This window comes from Sinohyriopsis cumingii, chromosome 18 (genome assembly GCF_028554795.1).
Source record: "Sinohyriopsis cumingii isolate HCF-2022 chromosome 18, ASM2855479v2, whole genome shotgun sequence".
NCBI classification, from domain to species: Eukaryota; Metazoa; Mollusca; class Bivalvia; order Unionida; family Unionidae; genus Sinohyriopsis; species Sinohyriopsis cumingii.
The window spans coordinates 9,440,393-9,460,799 of NC_142978.1; the positions used below are offsets into that span (position 1 = coordinate 9,440,393).

The 20,407-nt window shown below is 35.2% G+C and overlaps 1 protein-coding gene across 5 annotated transcripts in view; it reads left to right on the forward strand.

Moving 5' to 3' along the window:
• Positions 1-20,407, forward strand: part of LOC149776048 (vigilin-like) — a 120,911-nt gene that overhangs the window by 89,200 nt on the left and 11,304 nt on the right. For all 5 annotated transcript variants that reach the window (XM_089942293.1, XM_089942292.1, XM_089942290.1 and 2 more), the window contains 2 exons: positions 3,637-3,720; positions 6,108-6,176. In XM_089942293.1, the coding sequence (XP_089798419.1) occupies positions 3,637-3,720; positions 6,108-6,176 (153 nt within the window). The remainder of the gene's footprint in view (positions 1-3,636; positions 3,721-6,107; positions 6,177-20,407) is intronic.

The window sequence follows — 20,407 nt, forward strand, 5'->3', positions numbered from 1 at the left end:
ATGTGGTGATTGATGTGAGCAGTTGGTTATGAAGATGTGTGCGTATTTATAATCCAAATATTGGACCTATTTAACATAAAAACGCACAGTTTCAAAGATGGAAAAAATATACAAATAAATTAGTTCAGTAACACTAAAACATAGGATAAATGATGCACAAATGATTCAATAATGGAAAGATGAATATAGTTCACTCAAATAGTAAACAATGCAAGTTTTTACACAGTAAAAATGTATTCGCTCAGGTAGCGAAATTATGTCACATAACAAGAACGGATATGTCATCTATCCTTCCAGTCCTGAATGATACACTGGGTCTTACAAACCCAAAATTAGCCTATAGCTAATAAACTACATGTATGGAGATACACTCCGTTACCCGTGCACCATATCCGCTCCACAGCTCCTACGAATCAATTTCACAACGGCTATAAACTCCTGACCCTTGGAATACTATGTCCACTCGGAACATTAGACCCTCCGGACACCCTGGTCCTTCGACGGCTCTACAGCTGGGTCACCTTAGTCACTCCTGACATTAGACACTCCGGACGCTAAACTTTAGACACTCCGGCACCTTAAACGCTCCGGACAAACGGATGTTTCTACACTCGGACAACACCGGACACCCCGGATATTCCTACCCTCAAACACACACCGGACACCCCGGATATTCCTACCCTCAAAAACCACAGCTGAAAATATACCCGATACAGTGTACTAAACTTGATACGGACATAACGTAAGGACGTTATACATGGTAAGTTATAAAGATTATATTATGGCAATTACAAAACTAGAGGTTCATTAGTAAACCTAACCCTGCTCGATAAGACAATAGTAAATAATTCTTTATAAAAAATGTAGCTTTACATTACCAAGATAAATCCTGTACTACGTTGCAACAAGAATTAAAAAAATGCACGCATTGTGCTGTATAAAGAAAACTATATGACAAACATGCAAAGGTAAATATAGTAACACACTAGTTATCATTTAAGACCGAAAAATTACCTACCCCTACAGCTGGAGTTGTGCGAATCCTTTAAGCAGGCCGCTTGCTGACAAAACCATTAGTATTGTACAGGTCCTTTACATGCAGTAACGTATTTATACCTTTAGAATTATCGTTTTGCTGTATCGAAAGCACCCTGCACGTGTGGCATAGGACGAATCGTACTCACAATTTTGAAATACATAGACCATATATATATAATCACCCTCGGGTATCATTGTACAGAGAAAAGAAATGAAACCCGAGTACATGTATTTAATGAACAACATTTACACCATTCCGTGACAGCATCAACAAAAATACATCATCAAGAACACAGTGTAACAATCTCCTGCACACCAATGACATAGCCAGTTTTATTAATCAATAAATTACTATGCTTGGAAGAGATACTTTAATTGTCTCATTCAAAAAGTATGTACGGTCATTTTGGGTCACAATAATGAGAAAAATTTGTATTGTGCCTGCAGTGATTGATTAAGCAATTTTATGCATTTTCATGAAAAATGTTGAAATCTTCATACAGGGAGCCTCTTTTTATAAAGGAGTGTGATAACATTTTTCTGTTGTTGGTTACAAAAATTTTCTGTGATTACTTCTTACAGTGTTACTCCTCAATAGATCTGAAGGCAAATAAGATTCAAATGCAAGTAAAACACTGGAGTTAGTTGATAGTCTCAAGTTGCAAGATTCACTGTCAGTCTCCATCAAGGATGCTCAAATCTGATTGGCTTTCTGCTAGATGGATGAGCAAGAATGTTGTGTTTAGAGAGGTAAAATGTTGGCCTTTTAAATAAAACTGTGTGTGAATAAAATTGGTATTTTTGTGTCAGATTACTGATGGATGAATAGAAAAATGACTGACAATTGTTTATGAGAACTGTAAGTGTTATTTCTAGTTATGTACATGTAAAATTGCCCTCAACACTTTTAAGACCAGGTTTGGCCTGCCTATAGATTATTGTATGTACTGATATCTGCCCCCAGGTATGACATCAGAAGTTTTAAGAGATCATTATGAGGACAGATATAACCAAAGTCTATTAAGTCCTCATCATTGAATGCTCTGCACCTTAAATATCATTAAGAAACTAAAGGATGAAAATTATCTATCACTATTGGCATTCACAATGGTGGCTAGGTACTAAACTCATTCAAGAAAAGAGCACACGATGATCGAGTTTAATCATCACAATATAGGTTAGTATGAATTTGTTTATGAACATGTGTAGCTTCTATTGTGACATTACAGCATATGATATTCAATCACAATTGTACTAGATTACATCTTTAGGTTGATCTCATCCAAAATAATCCACTTTCTTTTAAGAGCGATTTTGCCCTATGTACTTTTCAAGGGGTTATACCGGTAAATGCAAGGAATATATAGATGTATAGGGATCCAAATAAAGTGAATAATTGCCATTTAATGGAATGTATTATCAGATTCAAAAAAATGATGTCATTACTGAAATGTTGAATGTCTAATGACCTGTATGACTTTTACTATAACCATGGGAAGAGGAGGTAATTCATAAGAGTTTGTTCTCTTTGTCTATTTTGTATATAGAGGGAAAAGACAACCCTTTGCCATTTTGGGAGTACTTGATCTGGGGGATAGCCAACTTTTCTTTTAAATGTTAATTTGATTGGTAAGTATTCTTGGCAAAACATAGTTTACTAATAACTGCTGTTTAGAATGTGACTGATACAGAGATAACAGCATATGGACTAAAGAAGGCAATAAAACCATGGTTGTCAGTGCATGACTGAACATGTTTTTCAACCAGTTTAATACCCGGCAGGAATAGGAATAAACAAATGACGTTAAGCTTGTTTGAGCTATTTTTTCAACACTTTACAAGGTAATTTGCTTGTATAGTGAAATTACTGATTGTTGACTTTCTTTAACCAATTTTCAGTGTGGAAAATACCTTTTTACAACAGTCATGACAGGTGAAAAACGTTTTTCTGCTTATATGGAAATCAAATTAAAGTATAATACTGTAAGATTGCTTCATTTTATTTTATGCTAAGCAGTGAATTACTCGATTTTCTAATTAAAATAATATTGATATTTCACTGCAGTGAAAAAATAACAATATTTTTCACTACAGGAACTACTTTTTTTGGTCAGAACATACTTACCTCCCTTTGATTTTCTGTCGGTGAACTACTAACATGTCATTGTTATTATGAATAATTCCTGTCTGTTATCCTTGAAACTTGTTGTTCGTTAGTCTGGAAATATCAGTTAATTTTTATCACTCTGATGTGGAACTAATTTTGTGCACAGGTACACATAGCACAGCAGAACATGTACAAAAAACAGCTGACATTACCGTAAGAAATCTGCTAATTTACTGTGTCACAAACTTTAGGTAGCCAACTTATGTTAGCATAAAATAAAATGAATATTTGCTTGAAATGAGTGAATAACGGATACATTTCATCTCGTGGGTGAAAAACTCTAGTATTTTCATCCACTCTATGAAATATATCCGTCATTCACTCATTTCAGGCAAATATCCTCTATATATTCAAAGCATGCTGTATCTTTAGATGGGTACAGGAATAAGTTCTTGGAGAGCACTGTAAAAAATCCTATTTTCATTTAATAGATCTGCGATCCTATCATTGCAATGTTTGTAACAAGAAATTCTCAAGAAAGAAAAGGATGAAGAAACATAAGAGATATCATAAAGGTAAAAACAATGTATTTTATATCCATAGCTTGCAAATTTCATTATTTTAATTGTTTCATTAAAAGCCAAGAAACTTTCATGCAACACTTCTTTGAAAAGTTACTTTAAATTCCTTGCGAGCACTGTAAAATCCTCTTTAACACATTAACCCCTGGTGACGAGTATACTCGTCGTACTTTACACCCCTGATCTCCCGCGAGCCTCGCTAAAGTGGCTGAGTTTGCATAGCTTGTCTCCCGAGCGCCGAGTTTAAGAGGCAGTATTTAGCAAGGCCTTTCTCCCGCACGACGAGTTAACTCGGCGCAAACCATTGGTTGATTTAAAGCCATTTCCTACTAATGCAGGCAGTTTAACCAATCAAATTTTAGCTTACATAGATAGAGCGCATATTGATGAACAGCGGGAATTTTTTTTCACTTCGATATCAGTTGATTTAGTGAAAATATTTTGATTTTAAATTGATGCAAATTGATGAGAATCAGCCTCTAGGAGCAGACTTTTACTTGACGGATTCTGATGGAGAATTTTCTGGATTTTAATCAGACGAGATTGATAGTGACATCGAAAAAGCTACTGAAAATAACAGCGGTAGTGACGAAAATGAGAATGTTGAAGAAGAAGAAGAAAATGAAAGTAGAGCTGATCGATGATCGTAAATGATAAAACACACATTGACAAGAAGCTATACCAAGGACCAGCAACGGATTTAGACCCTGATGCAAATGCATTTGATTTCGTGGAGCTTCTTTTTCATTTGAATAATCGTTAAATAAATGTTTGGGAAATATACGTTGTTAACATGAGTGTTCATAGTTCAAGGTTTGTTAAGCGTTTTATTAGTTTTAAAAATTTCAGTGAGAGTTCTTAGGAAGAAAGGTAAGTAAAGAGCGAGTAAAATATGCCCATTTGTGTACAGTATTCACAGGATGTTGAGTTTACAAGAGACGACAAGTGGAATTTTTGTGTACATAAAATATAATTATTTCATGTGTTGATGGTGTTAATAATTCTTTGTGAATTCATAATGGATTTTATGGATTATTCACGGCAAGATAAGCAGATTGGCAAGTACATTATTTGTTTTCACCATCATGCATTAGTTTTATTTCTGCATGTAGCATGAAATTTATACCATTATGTATGTAAGTTTATTGAGAACTGCCGTGCCAAATTTCAGCTGAATTAAATGAATACAAATAAAATAATAACAATTTTATTGCAAGTAGCCCACTCTATAAAAATCTGCAATCCAATTGCTGTCAGCTAGTCTCAGGGATACAGGCACTGGAAAGGCTAACACTGCTCTAGGTGATCTCTGCAAGTATGCTTCAGGGGACTGCCTAGCTGTTTGGCTCAGGGGTTAATGTGTTAAAGAAGTAAAATATTTAGAAAAAGTTACCCTGGTATCCAAAAATCCTAATGATTGGTTACCCAGTTACCTGATCAAAAGGAAATTATATTAAATATGAACCTGAACTGCTTGGTTGTAAGTTAATAAATGTCAGTGCCCCTCGAGGTATAATTGTATTTATTATTAATATGAGTGGCAGGAAAGTGCTGTCTGAGCATAAAAAGAATAATATTTATATTACATGCCATATTTACAGAAAACTGTATGAAAACATACATTTATTATTGCTGCTTACCTGGATCTGCAGTTAAAATTCTTGTAACACATTGGCTAAATCTGTATGGATTAGTACGAGAATACAGACACAAAACAAAATGATTATTTATACATATCATTCACTTTAAATAGTCTACATGACATGTTTAATTTTCACTGAAAAGTTGTAAAGTCTTGCTGAAAGGTCCACAAATTCTGAATGCTTTATTACATTTACTTTGTTCTTCAGTTTAACAGAATTCCCCTACTCGACAGTTTTTAGTAATATAACATCCACGAGTCACATCAAAAAAGCCTGTTTCACTTAATATTTGAAACCATTTTTTTTAAAACTGGTCTGCTACTTAAGTGTGTATCAAACTATGATGAATCTGTGGCACATTGTTTCAAGTTCAGGAAACCTGTCTGTTTTCTTGGAAACGTATCATGTATAGTTACTATAAATAGAAACATAGGAAATTGTTTGATATACATTGCCAAATGGTCGTACATGTTGAAAATACAAGATCATTAGATGAAGGTCTACAATGGATCAGTGTCACAAAACATGAGCCTCAAACTGTACTTGTTATTCTGTGTCTTGTTCCCAGCATTGCCAGATATAATCTTTGAACTTGGGAATATGTTGTGTTTTTTTTGTTTCTTTCTACATGGACGAAACGGGTACCCTGTAGCCTAATTTTATTACCCAGGTAATTATGAATGGGTGAATACCTGGGTACCCATTGACACCTTCATTCCTCTTTTGTTTGTATAACAGTGGTTAGACCTTTGGTGAAAAGATTCCCTAAAAAGAAAGGCGTGAGGCAGTATAAGAGAGATCGAAAAGGTAAGAACATTTAATTTGAAATCCATATCTTGTACATTTCATTTCTTTGTTTTAATAGTCTTCTCTCAAGTTAGGCAATTCTTACATCAAACTCACCTGCAAAGTTGGCCCGTACAACATTTTCCACATAGATCGGATATGGAATCCATATGTACTTTTACAGAAATATCCATATGGACATTTTTATTCTATAGCTGAACCACTCTTATGGATTTCAGTGTATCCATATGGAAATGTTATGGATTACTTATATACTTCTTATGGAAAATCTCATGGAATATGCAAATTAGTCCGTGAGATCTGTAGGTTGTCCATATGGAATAAAATTAAAATTCCATATGGAATTTGTGAATAATCCATATGGAATTTGGCAGTAGTCCATATGGAATTTGTGAATAGTCCATATGGAATTGGGAAATATACCATATGGTATTTGTAAATGGCCCATATGGAATTTGGTAATAATAAGTCCATCTCATACAAAATTTTCCAGACGTACTTAAAGCGGATTTCAGACCGTTTTTTTGAGCGCTTTCTGCCTAAACCATACAAAATCTCAGATTTCTATTAAACTGCCTAATGATTCTTAGACATTATTGGGAATCAACGATAAATATTCACAATAATTTTTAAAATTGATTATTTTGACAAAAATTATCAAATAAGATTTAGGATTTTCTTGTCCTCATTTTCTTTCTTGCATACAAAACCTAATCCAAGATGGCATCAAGTTTTTCTCATTTCACTGAAAAGTTATGTGAGATTTCACAAGTATTTCGACCAAGACTTTCATTGAAATATTTGTGAGGTTTCACCAAAAATTTTATTAAAACTTTTGAGATTTCACTAAAATTTTGATCATTATTTATTATTTTACTGAAGTTTCAGTAGTTTTTCAGACATTTCAGAAGGTTTCAAATTAATAATGTATCTGAATTAAACAGGACTTTATTAACCAAGGTGATATTAAATTTGCATGAAAAAAATATATACAGACGTTGTAATTATATGACATCCAAGGCAAGAGATATGCAAGTTAATAATAATAATAATAATAATAATAATGACTTTATTTAGAGGAGGTAACTTAATTAGTTACAGAAGTAATCTACCTTAAGACCTTCTAACTGTTATGTACAATATATGCAGTAGATACTGCCATATTGGCCTATTCAGCACATCGGGTAATTCTGCGCAACGATGCATCATTTCTGTAAACATTTGATCACATGCTATTTTGGGTCAAAAATCCATTTTGTATCCAGAAAGAAGAATAGTACATTAATTAAGAAAAGTGATATTCATAAAGTGCACAAAAGTATCCAAATTTAGACTCTAAATGCACACAAAAAAGTGATTTCTAAATGGCAGTGTGAAGACCCACTCCATGACCTTATTGAAGCTGTAACCCAGAAAAGTCGATTTACTATGCATCTTTTAGAATCATACAAATAAGTGCATTATATAAAAGATGGAAATATGTACCTTAAAACAAAACTGTATTTTAATCCAATTCTGCAAGAAGTCCCACACATACAAAATTGTCTACTTCCCAATGTGCCTACTTGCTGCTTGAACATAAATTCTCAACAAATTCCCCGGCATATAGTTGGTTTCTAAATTCTGTAGTAATTTTTCCCCAATAAGACATTGTAAACACGTTACACCCTATTCATTGTTGTTTCTCTTCCACGTAATAGCTTATTTTTCATAAAATGTTGAACTTTACTAACTTTTTTACAAGATCAGTTTAGTTTGCTTAACATCTGTTGCCATTTATTGGCATTTTTATGTTGAATTTTGTAAAACAAGCTATAAATCTGACCTAATTACTCGACTGAACTGCTGACAGAAACAGTCCAAAGTACAGTGGTTCCTTGACTTACGAGTTTAATTCGTTCCGTGACGGAGCTCGTAACTCAGATTACTCGTATGTCAAATCAATTTTCCCCATTGAAATGAATTGAAATGCCATTAATCCATTCTGGATTCCCAAAAACACCGCAATTTTTTTGATACATGTTTTTAAATAAGAAAAATGTACTTATAAATAACGAATATTGTATAAACACAATGCAATAGAATGTACTGCAATAAACTGGTTTTTTTAAGTATAATATACAGCATTTACCTTGGAGATCAGATGACTTGAAGATGCTGATGGAGGTGGAGGAAAAAGGCTGAAGTGAATAACTGAATCTTATTCGCTGATTTTTGCCCTTTTCGCCACTCTTTCCTCACTTTCATCTGTAGGGGTTTTCGATAAAAACCAGTCCAATGAGGTTTATTTCATCCTCTGTTTCAGAATGTTTCTGAAATGAGTTAGGCAAGTATCATTAAATAGCACTGTCACATGCCCATTTGCAACTTTTTCTGGGTGTTTCTTTTGAATAAAGTCTGAAAGTTTCTCCCACATTCTCAACATTTTCTTTATCTCACTTGTAGAGATAACCCCCTCCAACTCCTCCACGTCACCTATTTCCTGCAAAACCTCCGTGTGCTGCTGCATCTGTAGCTCCTTTAGCTCCTCTGTTGTCAGTTGCTCGGAGTGCTCCACGATGAGCTCGTTGATGTCACCTTCATCCATGTCCAGGCCCATGGACTTGCCGAGGGATACAATTTCCTCCACCACTGCCGCTTCAGGCTCGAGTCTTTCAAAGTCCGTTTCAGACACAACCTCAGGCCACAGCTTCTTCCACGCAGAGGTCAAGGTTCTCTTTGTAACACCCTGCCAGACCATATTGATAATTCTGAGGCATATCACGATATTATAGTGGTCGTTCCAAAATTCTCGAAGGGTGAGGTTTATGCTCTCCGTCACCTCAAAGCAGCGGCGGAACATGTTCTTGGTGAAGAGCTTCTTGAAATTAGAAATCACCTGCTGGTCCATGGGCTGCAGGATAGGGGTGGTGTTGAGTGGAAGGTTAAGAACCTTTATAAACTTGAACTCTTCGAGGATGTCATCTTCGAGGTTAGGTGGGTGAGCAGGTGCATTGTCCAGGATGAGAAGGGCTTGCAGGGGTAGGTTATTTTCCTAAAGATATTTCTTAACGTCAGGACCGAAGACCAAATTCACCCACACCACAAAGAACTGCCTGGTGACCCATGCCCTCGGGTTTGCCCTCCACATAATCTGCAGTTTTTCTTTCAGAATTTTATGTGACTTAAAGGCTCTGGGGTTTTCCGAATGATAAACGAGTAGCGGCTTAATCTTGCAGTCACCGCTTGCATTGGCACACAGTGCGAGGGTTAGCCTATCCTTCATGGGTTTGTGGCCTGGCATCCTCTTCTCCTCTGCCGTTATATAAGTCCTCCTTGGCATCTTCTTCCAGAAGAGTCCTGTCTCGTCACAGTTGAAGACTTGCTGGGGTATGTATCCTTCTACTGCTATAATTTCAGCAAAAGTTTTGAGGTAATCCTCAGCTGCCTTTATATCCGTGCTCGATGCCTCACCATACCTGACAGCAGAGAGAATACTGGTCCTCTTTTTAAAATTCTCGAACCAGCCCCAACTGGCTTTAAACTGCTCACCCGATGCCTCGTCCGTTGAAGTGCCTGGGGTCTGCTCCAGCAAATCAACGTAAATAGCTCATGCCTTCTCGCAGATTATTGCCTTCATCACGGTATCTCCTGCGAGCTGCTTCTCTGTCAACCACACCATCAGCAGCTTCTCCATATTTTCATGGATAGATGTCCGCTGTTTAGAAATTATTTTAACGCCCTTGTCTGGCGTTATAGCCTTTATCGACTCCTTTTCCTTCAGTAGGGTGCAGATCATAGAAGTGCTACGCTTGTACTGCTTCGCCAAATTGACTACACGCACACCTTGGTCATGTTTTTCGATAATTTCTTTCTTTAATTCAATGCACATCATCCCCTTCTTCTTCTCAGCACTGTCCTTCACACTCACTTTCTTTGGATCCATGGTTGGAAAAACGAAGTTTTGCAAAACAACTGCAAGCACAAATGCGAGCACAACACTGATGCTTCCACTGCGAGCTAACTGCTTAAAGTAAATGGGTGAGACACGGGATGATGGGCGGATGTTGCGGCGGTCACTGTAGCGTTCGCTGCGCCAACTAGCAATGGGGTATCTGAAGATGGCTTGTAACCCGATTTTTAGCTCTCAACTCAAAGCAAAATATCGGCTGAGAGACAGCTTGTATCTCAAAAAACTCGTTAGTTGGGACACTCGTAAGTCAAGGAACCACTGTAATATATTTCATTTCTATAGCAAGATGGATAAACATTACTTCTTTTAAAAGCTATGCGCAGAATAGGCTGACATATCGCAAGTCAGGAAAACGGGGGTGGTATCCCCTGTGTCCAAAGTTAATATTATTTTGAACAGAATATTCTGGTGACTATTGCATCTTTTCAAATGGTAAGCATTGCTGTATTTTATTTTTTGTCAATCACTCAAATTCTGTATGCATTTTGCTTCAGTATTAAAAATGAAAATCTTAGGTGTGCAGAAATGCCTGACAGCATTGTACAACATGATTTGAAGAATCTGGCTAGACACTAAATAATTGATTTTAAAAATCAAAGTATCAAACCTGGAATATATGCACAGACATCCGTGAACACATAAATGTATATAAAATATAAAATATTAATCTGCATTGAAAAATTCAACTGTGAAAATAATGCAAAATTACAGAAAAGCATTTATTTGAGACACCAAAAGAAATGCTATGAGCCTGCCAGACTCGACTTTTGATTAATGTACAAAGTGTGATGCTTTGTGGTCTCTTGAATTAGTCCTTGTTCCATTAGCAGCCGTGACAAACGTTTATCATGATATAATTACTCTTATTATACACTGAATTCCAACACACCTAGAATATTTTGATAACATACACAATAATGCCTCATGATATTGAAAGATGATTCTACGTGTGGGCCAAGAAAATTCTGCAAAGATATGACGATATTTGATAGACATGGGTATCTGGCAACAATTCCCACCAGTGATCTGTATGTTGTCCTTAAATTCATTCTGGAAGTTAATCAGTTTTGAGTTATGAAACTTCGAAATCATCCTGGTTCAATTCCTTGTCATATTTAGCATGTTAGCCGCTACTGTGAAGCTCTTTATGGCATAAAAAGCAAAATGCTAGTCCTTGCGTTCAGTTTTCATACAGACTGACCAACTACATTCCCATCGACTTTGCATTCAAGCAATTCTCATTGCCGCACATTTTTCAAATGGTTATTCAAACTTGTATCCCACTTGAAAATTCGAATTGCCATGTTTAGCATTCCCATCAGTTTCCATTATGCAGTGATTCATTGGTTAAGTACAAAATTTTGACCAATCAGAAAGTTCTTTACAGCAATCATCCTTTAAATAAAAACGGAACAAATACTTATTAGAAAGCATGTTGTGGAATGGGACCAGATAGAGCATTATTTAAAAAAAAAAGTTTCAGAGACGATATTAAAAAAAGGGTCTATATCGAGGAAAATCAGATTCAGGCCAGGAGAAAAGCAAAATTCTGATTTAAAACAGAAAACAAGAAAACTTGTTTGAGGGTAGTTAAATCCAGTTTAAGTTTAACAAAAATACAACAACAACAAAATTTGATAAAGAAATATAACAAGGAAAGATGTGGAAAGAAGTTAATGTTCCCAAAATAAACAATACAATTACAGCTATCAGAAACAGGAAATATAAATGCTGCTGAAAATCATTCAAATTGTACAAGAAACAAAAAATACATTTTATTATATCTTATTGATATTTTGATTTACTGAAATGTCAGTGATATTACAATCACAAAATATCACTATATTTTCAGATTCTTTTGGACAAACTCTCAGTGAAATTTCAATCACAAAATTCCCACTGATATTTTCAGAAATATTGGTAAAATCTCCTAAAATACCATAATTTTAGTGAAAAAGGACATTTGAGTGAATGTCAAAAAATGTTCAGTGATTTTGCTGAAATTTCAGTCACATTTTATTAGTGTATGATTTTTGTAGAGCATATTTTAAAAGGAAGCCAACACAGTTACTTTTCAGAGTAAACATCAGATCAAGCCCAACATCCACCTTGCACCAAATTTTCAAGTCCAAAGATTCATCTATGCTTGTACTACCAGATATTAATTTTCTGATCATGTTTACATTTTCTCAACTTTTTTGGTCATGTCTTTGTCTGTTTTTAAACATCTGTGGAAATAAATTAAAAACTGACATGCATGTGTTTCTTCAAATTTATATGTGTATATATTCATCCTTCCATATCAGCTACACTGACATATACATGTACTCTTAACTCCCACCAATATTTCTATTTGAATCAGATAGTCTAATTTATTAATTCTTCAGAGAGTATTTTCCATGATGCTATAATATATGAGCCTGCTTTCCATATGGAAAAAAGTGCTTATGGATTAAAGTTGCAACTTTATTCCATATGGAATTTTCACTTGCTGTGAAGTACTTAAGGAATTTATATGGAATAAATTGTCTGATTCCATAAGATTTTTAGACCATATCTCTTCCATACGGATTCCTGAATTATTCCATACTGAATCCATGTCAGAAAAATTTTTGTACGGGGGGGGGGGGGGGATTCAAAATCTAATTCAACTAACAGTGACAGGGAAAAGCTTTTATTCATCCTGTTAATTTCAATAGAGATTGACAGTAATTTTAGGGAAACTGTTTTCCACATTGTTTCATTTACTCTATACATTTCTCTATTACAATTTCCAAGACCTGACAGAAGGATCATGACTTTTTCTGCAGATGCATCATGTATCCACCATGGCTAACAAAAAAATTCTTAGTGTAAATGTGTTATTTTCTTTTCTTTAATCAACACAATGTGAGTTGTATTGACTTGGAAAACAAAACTGATTATTTACATAAGAATCAATAACATTGGAAATGATATGAATTCAGTTTGGAGTGGAAAGAAATGTATTTAACTTAAGAATGAATGTTAGTTATATCTGGAAATGTGTTAGTACTGTATTACCATATCAGTGATATTGGAGTATTAATTAGTTCTGCAGGAAAACAGTATTGTATGTCATGTATATATTATCTTTCCTGATTATAACACTGTTCAATATGATTATAACACTGTTCAATATGATTATAACACTGTTCAATAACACTGTTCAATATGATTATAACACTGTTCAATATGATTATAACACTGTTCAATAGCATTTCCCTTCCAAAATGTACAGGTAAAACCTGTTACATTGTGATGCTCAGGGTTAAAAAAATAACATTACGATATTAGCAGGATCGCCTGAAAAACATTTTTGAAACACTTTGCCCATGAAAAGTTGCATCATATATTTTGTTCACCAGGTTTCATCTGACATCAAATATACTTCAGTTTTGAATTGTATACATGCCAATATGGCGGAACTGGTGCATGTCAAGTTAAGGCAACATTAAACGCAGTGTGGGGATTTAAAATTGGCTTGGGATACAAATAATTGGCTTTTCAGAGAGCATGTATTTAGGATGTTTAAGAGAGAAGTCACCATAAATTAAAATCTGGGAGCCATGCTGCCATCGCATTATGAGCAGAATTGCATTATAACAAATTGCATTATACACCACTCCCTCGATAACTCGCGCACATCGGGGTCCAGAAACATCGACCGCACTATAAGCGAGGGGCGAGTTATCGAGGGACCTATAAAATAAGCCCAAAACCAATAAAGTGATTGACGACATAACGGAAAAATGGGGGGGGGGGGTAGGCAGATTATACTGTTGAATACTCACTTTATAATCGTTCTGAGATTAACTGTTAGTAAATATCTCTTCATAACGGTGTACTTTATTATTTTCTCATAGGACAACATTAAAAATTTCAGGATCAATTACAGTATATTGAGGCGATCATCGAAAACATTATTCCACGTGGTTTCCGTTCGCTGAACATGTGTACCACTTCACACATTGTGTACTACGTCACTAAGTTTTATGTTGAATTGTATACATTCTAGTTTTATTGTTTGAGCCAAATTAGAAGTTTTTTATACACAAAAGATCGACTCTTTTCGAGAAACAGTGTCGATCGAACGATAGATAGATAGATAGATTTGAATGCGATAGAAGTAAAATGGAAAAAAAAAAAAAAAAAACAAGAGTTAATCAGTACTGACATATTTAATTGGTCTACAAATTTAAAACAACGTAAATTAGAACAAGTTAATACTTGCCGTTTGTGCCACGCTTGACAAATATCAATTCACTTTTTGAAAAAATCAGTTAATTTTTTTTGTGTGTGAAACTCCTTGGTTTCTCTGCCGCCGAGCAAAATCCCTCAGATTTCTCAACTGCATGAGCTTTACGTAGTCAACATTTTGGGTCTCCAGCCACCTTATGGCAATATCAAAATATTTGCTTCCTGTGCAGAGGGGTGGGGGTGCAACATCTGTGTCTGCATCACTTTCAACACTTGTATTACTCCAGTTAGAATCGTCTTCTGCTGCAAATTTGTTCGCTATAGAAATAATTATAGTTTCATCTGACATGTATTCGGCTGTAGGGCAATCATTGTCAGCACAAATCCACTCCTCCATCAAGAGAAACGCCCATCTCAGGACCATGAGTCTTTACTAATTTCTCCCAAACAGCCTCGGCATTAATGACATCAGTTTCACTGAAACATTCGAAGTCACTATCGTCGTCGTTGTCTCTGTTACTGTTTTGCTTTACGTCAAAGGCAGCTCCAAGACCCTTAATTCAGCACCCGAGGTCTCTTGTAATCGATTTTTTTTTTAATGCAACAAACACTTCCCCAAGTTGTTGATCAAAACAAAGCCGGCATGTACATGTAATTAGGTTCTCACAGAAGTACTCACGGGTTTCGATGTGACGGTCGATTGACTCTTTTCATGTTTTCAATGAACAGACTATGTTGTGATTATAATGTTTACACTGAAACGGAATTAAAGGATTAGAACGTGACTTTCACACAGGAAGTCGTTTAATTGGTGTTTATTTCATTCTCTGTTGCCACCTGTTAACATTCACCAGAAGTTTTCATTGATCGCTATTTCACCAGACTGTTTATTTACAGTATAATGACAACTATTTATCCTAAAAACTTACATAATATATGATATCTTTAAACAGAGGTCTCACTAGGATTTTAAAACTGGGTCTTTCTGCCTCTGAATTCAATCACTAAATATCAGTATATTTTCTCACTCGGCCGCCAAGTCAAAGCCTTTGAACTAGCCGCCTAGCTGTTGCATCATGTTCTTTTTTTTTTAATGTACTCTTATGAAATAGCAACAGTACATCAAAGAGTCTTTCAGTCACTGAATTCTGTCATTGTAAATATCAGCACAGTAAACTGATCAACACATTTTCCCACAAAGCAGGTGGCTGAAACAGGACCGGCAAATCTTTGAATTTTCCCGCGCACCTATTACATGCGTACGGAGGACTCCAGCCTCAGTGATTTTCAGCGTCCCAGATCAAAAATTGGCGTCCAAATACGCGTAATTAAGCGTTTTCGAGATCTCTGAAATTAATTCTTCTCTAGAGCTTGCAAATTGCAAAATATGGATTATATTTTTACGGGCATTAATCACCATTTTCGATGATAAAACGAGCAATGTATCAAGGTGTAATTTATCAATTCTTATCGTGATGTTTTTTCATGTTCAGCATATTTTAAAGATATTTTAAATACATTTTGTCTGGAAAAAATCGGGAGCCAAGACGGACACCGCGTTATAAGCGGGATCGCGAGTTATCCGGGCGCGAGTTATCGAGGGAGCGGTGTAACAGGTTATACCTGTATCAAAGGAATGGAGCATGTATCCTTTTGTACAGGACATTTTTTAACTATATGAGAACATCCTTTAAAAGTGATGAGTTGATGAAACAAAATGCCATAATTTTTTTCCTCATACCTCATGTGTATAACTCGTTGCTTCTGAACACATGCTAGTTTACTGAGAACAAAAGGTAATTATCCTGCCTGCCCAGAATATACGTATAGAGATGTAAGATAGGTAGTGATGTAAGAAAATGAACTGTTCATAGTAAGAATATATATTGAACGTAGTTCATGTGGGTGTAAAAGTGGCATGTAATGCTCACTATTATTCATTGCTGACTACTTATATGCTTGCGAATTGTTTATAGCAATGCAGCCACTTCACGGAAAGGATGAAATTCTTTTTCATATGTGGTATCCTCATGTGGGATGGACTCGGTGATCATCTATTCTGTGTAACTGTCATATTCCTGGCTCCATGATATTGAGTGATGCAGGTATTTTATTTATTCAAGAGTAAGATGGATTTATGTGATTTCAGGGTTTTCTTTGTCATCAACAAGAGGCTCTGTCTGAATCTGTTCAACTTTAATTCACCATCTTCGTTCGCAGAAGGAATAAGTATGTCTAAAAATCCACTGTTCTGTATATCACCCTACTGTGTGGTTTCTCAGAAAAATAGGAGAGACAGTTTTTCCTTTTTGGTTAAGGTTCATTGTTCAAATCTTTATGAAAATCATAAAAACCAAACCCGTGTGCATAGCATTATAAGTAAAGGGTGGCATTGTGGCAGGTTATCTACTCAGAGACTTAATCTGATGAAACAGACTGATCTTTTTACCCTGTTGTTAACTGTAGCACAATGTATACATTCTATATTGTTTATACCACTAACATTTATTCTTAGCTTATAGATCTATTAAAATCAAATTCAAATGGAACAAAATTTTGTTATTTTGCATCATTACTTCCACAGCATATTGCATTGTATGAAATATTAAGGGTTTTATTACAAGAGATCAGTGCTACTAGAGTGCATTGTATGATCGTTGTTTCAATTAACAGATTCATGGACCATAAATGCAATGTTTGCGGGGAGGCCCGGAGTGGCCGAGTGGTCTAAAGCACTCTTCGTTATGGATCACTGCCATCTCACCTCTGTCTGCGTGGGTTTGAGTCTCAGATTCGGCCAATGTGGGTATGTGAGAAAGCATGCCAGTAGCTTCTCGTGGGTCGGTGGTTCTTTCCGGGCTTTTCCCGGGTTCTTCCTCCACCATTAATACTGGCCACCATGTATAGCCTATCGTGTGCTGAAAAGTGGCGTTAAACCCTACAACAACAACAACAACAGTGTTTGCGGGAAGAGATTATCTACAAAGAGGAAGCTGAGGCAACAGAAGAGTTACTTATTTTCCATCCTTAACATACATAGTTCATTTCATTGCTTTAAACGTCTCCTTTGAAATCAGGCAATTTTCACATTGTATGTCCTGGCTTGATATATCCGTGAATGCCTTATAAGTGATATTTAAACAGCAAGAAAATATAATCATCAAAGTTACAACCTCCGTATCTTTCCAATATAACAGTGACCAAGAAAGCAATAATGTTCTGCTTATTTCAACACACGTTGTCAATATTTTCAGGTATTATACTTGATCCGCTTTCCGCATTCATCTGGTATTTCCTATTCTCAATATCCTTACTATACTTTATATTAATATGTGAATCTTGACAAATGGTTTGTGGCTATATTTACATATTGGCGCAGTATGAAGGTGTGGTTTTATCTGGAATCTACATATAAAGAACTTTGTTGAAGTATGAAAACAATAAAAGTTTGCATCACATTGGATATTATAACACGTTCATTTTGTGACCAATTCTAACTTAATAACTAATATGCTAGTTTACCACGTGCAACATTTAATTATGGTGGTTGTGTAGGAGGATATTCGATATCTCCAATTAAAAGATGAAAATACAAAATACATGTAAATGTAATTTCTCGCGCACAATAGGTTTGATTAAAAATTTCAGTTTTTTGCAGTTGTTGCGATTCCATTTTAAGGAAACGTTTTTTTTACTAAGCAACACTATTCATTGATGCCATTATGAACGATGCATGTTAGACAAGAAATACATAAAACAGTGATATTATAGTTTTTGGTAGAGAATCATGCATTGGTATATATACAGTGTGACCCTGCTATAGCAAGCTCTGTTATAACTTGAATTCAGATAAAACACGTTCATGGTGTGGCTCCCAAAATTTCATATACATGTATTTTTCTTGTACATGAAAAAAAATCTTTCTTTAAAGTACAAAAAAAACCCCATAACAAGTTTATTATCATTTTGGGGAAGAGTTCGCATATGAATAATACAAGACGATCGTGGCATGGCTCCTGAAATTTTATATGTATTTGTCTCATACATGAAAAAATAGATTTTTTTTCTTCTTAAATGTATGAAAAAATAACAAGTAAAAATTTTATTCTGGGATCGTGTAGGGCTCTACCAATGTCACAAACTTGATTTTTGTCCCTTATTGGTGGCAAATATACCATCTGGCGATTTTTTTTATTATTGGCGACATTGTTGGCTGTTTAAACTTGTTGACATTTCTGGTAACAAAGATCAATGGACAAGGCATTATCTTGTAATTTATCTTTTGTTGGATTTTTGGCCGATTGCTAATAATTAATATATTTACACAGATTGAATTTATTTGTGGATGGTAAGTAAAATTACATTTCTTTTCACTTGGAATTAAATCCTTCAGAACACTCACATTATCTGTACTAATCCCTGTCATCAGACCAGAATACCTGCTTCTCTATTATCTGTTAACCCTTTGTTAAATTTCTGACGCATGTGTGGAAGGCAGCATCACTCCACTACCACAGATGTAAAAGAAAAAACAAATAAAAAACCCAACTTACTTGTTGGTCTGTTCAATAGGCAGGGAGGAACAGTAACTAGAATAGACCACACGATGGCCATGTCCTTTTTAAAATGTACCCAGATAAAATAGTTTGCTGAAATTTCAAAGGAAACAGATGACCTTTGAAGCACTGATTGTTATGAAAACGTACTCAGCAAATGGAAGAAAAAAAAATCAGTCCAAATCATGAAATAAAATTATTTGATGTTGCCCCCACAATAAGAAATGGGCATTTGTTTGGTTCTCCAAAGCTGTCCTTTAGCAGTGACTTCAGTAGTGCATGCACCCTTCTTCAAAGAAATCTGACTAAAACCTTCAATAAAAACAAAGAACCTTTATTCAAAGGAAGTCAGTACCAAACTTAAATAAAAGCAATGGAATTGGACGGTTTTTTGTATTTTCCAACGTGACTGGAACATGTTAACTCTGCTGTGGAAGTTTACTTTTTGCAGGGAAAAAGTTTATGCTTATGAACGCTACCAACATTGGCTTAAAATGCAAACTTAACTGTTACCAACATGGGATGTACTGAAAAGTAAATGTGCTTCATCACTCATTACATGATTGTGCTATTTTTCCACTGAATTCAGACCTATATGACCTATGACAAAATTACTGAATATTTTTAATCTGTGTGTGTGCATATTTTTGTATATTTTATACGGAATCACTTGTATTGTGGATTCAGTGTATGTGATGAGATTGACAGGTGAGTACACGGTGTATATACTCTGTTCATGCTATACATTAGACCTGTATATATAAACAGTTTACATGTATATGTACCAATTTGTGGTTCTCTAAATAAAGTAAAATATTACATATGCCTTCTCTGTTTTTACTACATGTGTATTTCTCATTTAATATGCATCAATTTAAGATGGTAACTGTGCCAATGAATCATGTATTTTACACCCGCATTTATTATCTACCCTCCCCACAGATGTTTTGGGGGTACATGCTTCATTTTCCTCAGCTAACTGACCTGGTTGCTTATAACATGGTTTGATCTATAACACAGTCAGGTTCTATGGCTCCAAACTACACTGTACTGTGTTATAGTGGGGTCACACTGTACATGATTAGGAAATAGTGGAAACAGTTTGAGTACATGACCAACCAATCTCATGATAGTAATTCCAGGAAAAATGTGCACAATGAACTATAAAAGAACTATAATTGAATCTAAATACCTAATTTCCTTCTGATACACTCACACTAACTTTGAAAGTCTCTTCTTGGAAATATTCATATATCCTGGACATGGATAAAATGACCAACAATAAAATGTCTGAATATGACACTGAGAGACTCTAATAAGAAACTCAAACTTAGGTATGAAAAATACTTGTAAATGAAATTCATAAATGGGAGTGATCCATTCTATTTCATGGGTAAATTTAGCAGTCTCCCAAGAAAATAGTTGAGTCGGTCTTAATAAGACAGAAGAAATAATAAAAAATACCCCAAAAATCCTATATTGATTGAAACAGTTGATGATAATTT